The 9,480-nt window shown below is 43.9% G+C and overlaps 1 protein-coding gene across 1 annotated transcript in view; it reads right to left on the bottom strand.

The window, feature by feature from the left end:
* Positions 1–1,685: 1,685 nt before the first annotated feature.
* Positions 1,686–9,480, bottom strand: part of LOC139412270 (asc-type amino acid transporter 1-like) — an 88,318-nt gene continuing 80,523 nt past the window's right edge. The window contains exons 9-11 of the mRNA XM_071159111.1: positions 8,582–8,731; positions 3,156–3,333; positions 1,686–2,009 (exon numbers count right to left, since the gene is read on the bottom strand). Coding sequence (XP_071015212.1) covers positions 1,906–2,009; positions 3,156–3,333; positions 8,582–8,731 — 432 coding nt within the window. The 3' untranslated portion in view covers positions 1,686–1,905. The remainder of the gene's footprint in view (positions 2,010–3,155; positions 3,334–8,581; positions 8,732–9,480) is intronic.

The raw sequence follows: 9,480 nt of genomic DNA, 5'->3' as shown, positions 1-9,480 counted from the left end.
ATAAAAGAAATATCTCAGAAAACAAAAGTTCCTTGAGTACGGTGTCTTGGCATTGGTTGTCTAGTGAAGAGAAGGGGAGGGGTATCCACCAATACAACCTTTACTGATCCTGATGCCCCTCCCACTAAACACAGCCTGAGGCAGCCTCTCAGAAGTACCCGGATGGAAGAGCCTGAGGCAGCCTCTCAGAAGTCCCAGGATGGAAGAGCCTGAGGCAGCTTCTCAGAAGTACCAGGATGGAAGAGCCTGAGACAGCCTCTCAGAAGTACCAGGATGGAAGAGCCTGAGGCAGCTTCTCCGAAGTACCAGGATGGAAGAGCCTGAGGCAACCTCTCAGAAGTACCAGGATGGAAGAGCCTGAGGCAGCCTCTCAGAAGTACCAGGATGGAAGAGCCTGAGGCAGCCTCTCAGAAGTACCAGGATGGAAGAGCCTGAGACAGCCTCTCAGAAGTACCAGGATGGAAGAGCCTGAGGCAGCCTCTCAGAAGTACCAGGATGGAAGAGCCTGAGGCAGCCTCTCAGAAGTACCCGGATGGAAACTCTCTCTTTGCTGTTAAGGAGAGAGCCTTGTGTGGCCCAAATAGTACTCCTTATGTATTTCCTTATGTAGTGCACTACTTTACACCCGGGCCCATGGTGCTTTGGTCAAAAGTAGTGCACTAAAAAGGGAATAGGGTGCCATTTGGGATGCATTCAGGGAGGAGAAGGCAACGGACAGAAAGAGGTTTAACAAGTCCCTGGTAGGCGGGCGGATCAGGGCGTTCTGGCAGCTCAGCCCCTGTTAGATGGACAGAGGGAGAGAGGTGTTCAGTCGTTGTGTTTATCCGAGGCTGTGAGGGGGGGGCTCGTTCAGTCATTGTGTTTATCCGAGGCTGTGGGGGGGGGGGGGGGGGTCCTTCAGTTGTTGTGTTTATCCGAGGCTGTGAGGAGGGGGGGCTCGTTCAGTCGATGTGTTTATCCGAGGCTGTGAGGGGGGGGCTCGTTCGCTCGTTGTGTTTATCCGAGGCTGTGAGGGGGGGCTCATTCAATCGTTGTGTTTATCCGAGGCTGTGAGGGGGGGGCTCGTTCAATCGTTGTGTTTATCCGAGGCTGTGAGGGGGGGCTCATTCAGTTGTTGTGTTTATCGAGGCTGTGAGGGGGGGGCTCATTCAGTCGATGTGTTTATCCGAGGCTGTGAGGGGGGGCTCGTTCAGTCATTATGTTTATCCGAGGCTGTGAGGAGGAGCTCGTTCAGTCTATGTGTTTATCCGAGGCTGTGAGGGGGGGGGCTCGTTCGCTCATTCAGTCATTGTGTTTATTCGAGGCTGTGAGGGGGGGGCTCGTTCGCTCGTTCAGTCATTGTGTTTATCCGAGGCTGTGAGGGGGGGGCTCGTTCAGTCATTGTGTTTATCCGAGGCTGTGAGGGGGGGCTCATTCAATCGTTGTGTTTATCCGAGGCTGTGAGGGGGGGGCTCGTTCAGTCATTGTGTTTATCCGAGGCTCTGAGGGGGGGGCTCGTTCAGTCGATGTGTTTATCCGAGGCTGTGAGGGGGGGCTCGTTCAGTCATTGTGTTTATCCGAGGCTGTGAGGGGGGGGCTCGTTCAGTCGATGTGTTTATCCGAGGCTGTGAGGAGGAGCTCGTTCAGTCATTGTGTTTATCCGAGGCTGTGAGGGGGGGGGGGGGGGCTCGTTCAGTCATTGTGTTTATCCGAGGCTGTGAGGGGGGGGGGGGCTCGTTCGCTCGTTCAGTCATTGTGTTTATCCGAGGCTGTGAGGGGGGGGGCTCGTTCGCTCGTTCAGTCATTGTGTTTATCCGAGGCTGTGAGGGGGAAGCTCGTTCAGTCATTGTGTTTATCCGAGGCTGTGAGGGGGGGGGGGGCTCGTTCAGTTGTTGTGTTTATCCGAGGCTGTGAGGAGGAGCTCGTTCAGTCGATGTGTTTATCTGAGGCTGTGAGGGGGGTGATCTCTGACAGGTCTTCTTGGGGGAACACCACGAAACACAGCTTCTGACCCACGTAGGTCACACATTCTGGAACAGACAGGCAGGGGGTCAGAGACATATACAGTAAATAAAGTTTATACAGTAAACACTTGACTCAACATGAGAGTGTTTGGGTGACTCTGGAAAAGCAGGTGTGTACTGCCCTCTAGTGGTAGATGACAACTGCATGACAAAAATGTAATTCTGTTGTAAGACACATAGCCTGCAGACGGCAGCATGTCATTCTGCCTTATCAGTGTCGATATGGAAACGGCAGCATGTCAATCTGCCTTATCAGTGTCGATATGGAAACGGCAGCATGTCATTCTGCCTTATCAGTGTCGATGCAGAAACGGCAGCATGTCATTCTGCCTTATCAGTGTCGATATGGAAACGGCAGCATGTCATTCTGCCTTATCAGTGTCGATGCAGAAACGGCAGCATGTCATTCTGCCTTATCAGTGTCGATATGGAAACGGCAGCATGTCATTCTGCCTTATCAGTGTCGATACGGAGACGGCAGCATGTCATTCTGCCTTATCAGTGTCGATGCAGAAACGGCAGCATGTCATTCTGCCTTATCAGTGTCGATATGGAAACGGCAGCATGTCAATCTGCCTTATCAGTGTCGATATGGAAACGGCAGCATGTCATTCTGCCTTATCAGTGTCGATATGGAAACGGCAGCATGTCATTCTGCCTTATCAGTGTCGATATGGAAACGGCAGCATGTCATTCTGCCTTATCAGTGTCGATGCAGAAACGGCAGCATGTCATTCTGCCTTATCAGTGTCGATATGGAAACGGCAGCATGTCATTCTGCCTTATCAGTGTCGATGCAGAAACGGCAGCATGTCATTCTGCCTTATCAGTGTCGATATGGAAACGGCAGCATGTCATTCTGCCTTATCAGTGTCGATGCAGAAACGGCAGCATGTCATTCTGCCTTATCAGTGTCGATGCAGAGACGGCAGCATGTCATTCTGCCTTATCAGTGTCGATGCAGAGACGACAGCATGTCATTCTGCCTTATCAGTGTCGATTCAGAGACGGCAGCATGTCATTCTGCCTTATCAGTGTCGATGCGGAGACTGCAGCATACCTAACTTAGTTGACTGTAAGTTGCTCTGACTAAGAGCGTCTGGTGAATGACCTACATGGACTTGCAATACAAGGAGTGTAGGAGTCACTCACCCACGACCCTGTAGACACATCTGGGCTTGTTCTTCCAGTGGACTCCGACGAAGTAGACGGGTACCCCGGTGAGCATGATGACGATCCCCATGCCACACACCACGGGCTCCGAGTACAGGCTGAACCCCAGCAGCACCGCCCAGAACACCAGGTAACTGATAGGGACCAACACACTCACCTGAAGGGAGAGGGGGAGGAGGGAGAGTAGAGAAGGGGAATGAGTAGAGGATAGAGGGAGGCGGGAGAGAAGAGGGAGGATGGGAAGGATGGGGGAGGGGGAGGAGGGAGAGGAAGGAAGGAAGTAATAGACTGACAGTTAATTTCCTGGTTTCCCATCAGTAATAGAATGACAGTTCATTTCCTGGTTTCCCATCAGTAATAGACTGACAGTTAATTTCCTGGTTTCCCATCAGTAATAGACTGACAGTTCATTTCCTGGTTAAGGTGTGCACTAGTAAATATATATAGATATAGTAGCACCAGATATAGTAGCACCAGATATAGTAGCATCAGATATAGTAGCACCAGATATAGTAGCACCAGATATAGTAGCATCAGATATAGTAGCACCAGATATAGTAGCACCAGATATAGTAGCATCAGATATAGTAGCAGCAGATATAGTAGCATCAGATATAGTAGCAGATATAGTAGCACCAGATATAGTAGCACCAGATATAGTAGCACCAGATATAGTAGCACCAGATATAGTAGCACCAGATATAGTAGCACCAGATATAGTAGCATCAGATATAGTATCATCAGATATAGTAGCATCAGATATAGTAGCATCAGATATAGTAGCACCAGATATAGTAGCACCAGATATAGTAGCACCATATATAGTAGCACCATATATAGTAGCACCAGATATAGTAGCAGATATAGTAGCATCAGATATAGTAGCATCAGATATAGTAGCACCAGATATAGTAGCACCAGATATAGTAGCACCAGATATAGTAGCACCAGATATAGTAGCACCAGATATAGTAGCACCAGATATAGTAGCATCAGATATAGTAGCAGCAGATATAGTAGCAGTAGATATAGTAGCACCAGATATAGTAGCATCAGATATAGTAGCACCAGATATAGTAGCAGATATAGTAGCACCAGATATAGTAGCAGATATAGTAGCACCAGATATAGTAGCAGCAGATATAGTAGCACCAGATATAGTAGCACCAGATATAGTACCAGCAGATATAGTAGCAGCAGATATAGTAGCACCAGATATAGTAGCACCAGATATAGTATCAGTAGATATAGTAGCAGATATAGTAGCACCAGATATAGTAGCAGCAGATATAGTAGCACCAGATATAGTAGCACCAGATATAGTATCAGTAGATATAGTAGCAGATATAGTAGCACCAGATATAGTAGCAGCAGATATAGTAGCACCAGATATAGTAGCACCAGATATAGTAGCACCAGATATAGTAGCAGCAGATATAGTAGCACCAGATATAGTAGCACCAGATATAGTGCATCAGATATAGTAGCATCAGATATAGTATCAGTAGATATAGCAGCAGATATAGTAGCATCAGATATAGTATCATCAGATATAGTAGCAGCAGATATAGTAGCAGCAGATATGATATCATCAGATATAGTAGCACCAGATATAGTAGTAGCAGATATAGTAGCAGCAGATAGTAGCACTAGATATAGTAGCACCAGATATAGTAGCACCAGATATAGTAGCAGCAGATATAGTAGCACCAGATATAGTAGCACCAGATATAGTAGCACCAGATATAGTAGCACCAGATATAGTAGCACCAGATATAGTAGCACCAGATATAGTACCATCAGATATAGTAGCATCAGATATAGTAGCACCAGATATAGTAGCAGATATAGTAGCACCAGATATAGTAGCAGATATAGTGTCAGCAGATATAGTAGCACCAGATATAGTAGCACAAGATATAGTAGCACCAGATATAGTAGCACCATATATAGTAGCACCAGATATAGTAGCACCAGATATAGTAACATCAGATATAGTAGCAGCAGATATAGTAGCACCAGATATAGTAGCACCAGATATAGTAGCACCAGATATAGTAGCACCAGATATAGTAGCATCAGATATAGTAGCACCAGATACAGTAGCACCAGATATAGTAGCACCAGATATAGTAGCACCAGCTATAGTAGCATCAGATATAGTAGCACCAGATAGAGTAGCAGCAGATATAGTAGCAGATATGGTGTCAGCAGATATAGTAGCAGATATAGTAGCAGATATAGTAGCAGATATAGTAACAGATATAGTAGCAGATATAGTAGCAGATATAGTAGCAGATATAGTAGCAGTAGATATAGTAGCAGCAGATATAGTAGCAGATATAGTAGCAGATGTAGTAACAGATATAGTAGCAGATAGAGTAGCAGCAGATATAGTAGCAGATATAGTAGCAGATATAGTAGCAGATATAGTAACAGATATAGTAGCAGATATAGTAGCAGATATAGTAGCAGTAGATATAGTAGCAGCATATATAGTAGCAGATATAGTAACAGATATAGTAGCAGCAGATATAGTAGCATCAGATATAGTAGCAGTAGATATAGTAGCAGATATAGCAGCAGATATAGTAGCAGATATAGTAGTAGCAGATATAGTAGCACCAGATATAGTAGCAGATATAGTAGCAGCAGATATCGTAGCAGATATAGTAGCAGATATAGTAGCAGATATAGTAACAGATATAGTAGCAGATATAGTAGCAGATATAGTAGCAGATATAGTAGCAGTAGATATAGTAGCAGATATAGCAGCAGATATAGTAGCAGATATAGTAGCACCAGATATAGTAGCAGATATAGTAGCAGATATAGTAACAGATATAGTAGCAGATATAGTAGCAGATATAGTAGCACCAGATATAGTAGCAGATATAGTAGCAGATAGAGTAGCAGCAGATATAGTAGCAGTAGATATAGTAGCAGATATAGCAGCAGATATAGTAGCAGATATAGTAGCAGATATAGTAGCAGATATAGTAGCACCAGATATAGTAGCAGATATAGTAGCAGATAGAGTAGCAGCAGATATAGTAGCAGTAGATATAGTAGCAGATATAGCAGCAGATATAGTAGCAGATAGAGTATCAGCAGATATAGTAGCAGTAGATATAGTAGCAGATATAGCAGCAGATATAGTAGCAGATATAGTAGCACCAGATATAGTAGCAGATAGAGTAGCAGCAGATATAGTAGCAGATATAGTAGCAGATATAGTAACAGATATAGTAGCAGATATAGTAGCAGATATAGTAGCAGATATAGTAGCACCAGATATAGTAGCAGATATAGTAGCAGATAGAGTAGCAGCAGATATAGTAGCATTAGATATAGTAGCAGATATAGCAGCAGATATAGTAGCAGATATAGTAGCAGATATAGTAACAGATATAGTAGCAGATATAGTAGCAGATATAGTAGCAGATATAGTAGCACCAGATATAGTAGCAGATATAGTAGCAGATAGAGTAGCAGCAGATATAGTAGCAGTAGATATAGTAGCAGATATAGCAGCAGATATAGTAGCAGATATAGTAGCACCAGATATAGTAGCAGATATAGTAGCAGATAGAGTAGCAGCAGATATAGTAGCAGATATAGTAGCAGATATAGTAGCAGATATAGTAACAGATATAGTAGCAGATATAGTAGCAGATATAGTAACAGATATAGTAGCAGATATAGTAACAGACATAGTAGCAGATATAGTAGCAGATATAGTAGCAGTAGATATAGTAGCAGCAGATATAGTAGCAGCAGATATAATAGCAGATATAGTAGCAGATATAGTAGCAGATATAGTAACAGATATAGTAGCAGATATAGTAGCAGATATAGTAACAGATATAGTAGCAGATATAGTAACAGATATAGTAGCAGATATAGTAGCAGATATAGTAGCAGTAGATATAATAGCAGCAGATATAGTAGCAGCAGATATAGTAGCAGCAGATATAGTAGCAGATATAGTAGCAGATATAGTAACAGATATAGTAGCAGCAGATATAGTAGCAGATATAGTAGCAGTAGATATAGTAGCAGATATAGTACCACCAGATATAGTAGCAGATATAGTAGCAGTAGATATAGTAGCAGCAGATATAGTAGCAGCAGATATAGTAGATATAGTAGCAGTAGATATAGTAGCATCAGATATAGTAGCAGCAGATATAGTAGCAGATATAGTAGCACCAGATATAGTAGCAGATATAGCAGCAGATATAGTAGCAGCAGATATAGTAGATATAGTAGCAGTAGATATAGTAGCATCAGATACAGTAGCAGTAGATATAGCACCAGATATAGTAGCAGCAGATATAGTAGCAGTAGATATAGTACCAGCAGATATAGTAGCAGCAGATATAGTAGCAGTAGATATAATAGCAGATATAGTAGCATCAGATATAGTACCAGCAGATATAGTAGCAGCAGATATAGTACCAGCAGATATAGTAGCAGCAGATATAGTAGCATCAGATATAGTAGCAGCAGATATAGTAGCACCAGATATAGTAGCAGCAGATATAGTAGATATAGTAGCAGCAGATATAGTAGCAGATATAGTAGCAGCAGATATAGTAGATATAGTAGCAGCAGATATAGTAGCAGATATAGTAGCAGCAGATATAGTAGCAGCAGATATAGTAGATATAGTAGCAGCAGATATAGTAGCAGATATAGTAGCAGCAGATATAGCAGATATAGTAGCAGCAGATATAGTAGATATAGTAGCAGCAGATATAGTAGCAGCAGATATAGTAGCAGCAGATATAGTAGATATAGTAGCAGCAGATATAGTAGATATAGTACCAGCAGATATAGTAGCAGCAGATATAGTAGCAGCAGATATAGTAGATATAGTAGCAGCAGATATAGTAGCAGATATAGTAGCAGCAGATATAGTAGATATAGTAGCAGCAGATATAGTAGCAGATATAGTAGCAGCAGATATAGTAGATATAGTAGCAGCAGATATAGTAGCAGATATAGTAGCAGCAGATATAGTACCAGCAGATATAGTAGCAGCAGATATAGTAGCATCAGATATAGTAGCAGCAGATATAGTAGCAGTAGATATAGTAGCAGCAGATATAGTACCACCAGATATAGTAGCAGCAGATATAGTATTAGCAGATATAGTAGCAGCAGATATAGTAGCAGATATAGTAGCAGCAGATATAGTACCAGCAGATATAGTAGCAGCAGATATAGTAGCATCAGATATAGTAGCAGCAGATATAGTAGCAGTAGATATAGTAGCAGCAGATATAGTACCACCAGATATAGTAGCAGCAGATATAGTATTAGCAGATATAGTAGCACCAGATATAGTAGCAGATATAGTAGCACCAGATATAGTAGCATCAGATATAGGCCTGCTGTACCTTGATGGGTCGTAGCAGGTTGGGTCTCTTCCAGCGATAGTACAGCAGGCCAGCGATGGTCACTCCATAGGACAGGAAGTTAATAAACGACACATAGTTGATCAGGTTGTGAGTCTCTCCGATACACAGGATCACAATGGTGGCTCCGCACTGTGGAGGAGGAGGAGGGAAGCAGAGGTCAATGAACATAGACATTATACACAAAGATATATAACACAGCCCTGGGGTTTGGGGCTATAGGAACTAGTACAGCCCTGGGGTTTGGGGCTATAGGAACTAGTACAGCCCTGGGGTTTGGGGCTATAGGAACTAGCACAGCCCTGGGGTTTGGGGCTATAGGAACTAGAACAGCCCTGGGGTTTGGAGCTATAGGAACTAACACAGCCCTGGGGTTTGGGGCTATAGGAACTAACACAGCCCTGGGGTTTGGGGCTATAGGAACTAGTACAGCCCTGGGGTTTGGGGCTATAGGAACTAACACAGCCCTGGGGGTTTGGGGCTATAGGAACTAACACAGCCCTGGGGTTTGGGGCTATAGGAACTAACACAGCCCTGGGGTTTGGGGCTATAGGAACTAACACAGCCCTGGGGGTTGGGGCTATAGGAACTAGCACAGCCCTGGGGTTTGGGGCTATAGGAACTAGTACAGCCCTGGGGTTTGGGGCTATAGGAACTAGAACAGCCCTGGGGTTTGGGGCTATATGAACTAGCACAGCCCTGGGGTTTGGGGCTATAGGAACTAACACAGCCCTGGGGTTTGGGGCTATAGGAACTAGAACAGCCCTGGGGGTTTGGGGCTATAGGAACTAACACAGCCCTGGGGGTTGGGGCTATAGGAACTGTGGGCAAATGCACGCAAGAATGGGGCTAATATACACAGACTAGCAGAGCGGGAATAG

Source organism: Oncorhynchus clarkii, chromosome 6 (genome assembly GCF_045791955.1).
Source record: "Oncorhynchus clarkii lewisi isolate Uvic-CL-2024 chromosome 6, UVic_Ocla_1.0, whole genome shotgun sequence".
NCBI lineage: Eukaryota > Metazoa > Chordata > Actinopteri > Salmoniformes > Salmonidae > Oncorhynchus > Oncorhynchus clarkii.
Note: the sequence above shows the minus strand (reverse complement) of the source record. Positions and strands in the feature narration are given on the sequence as shown.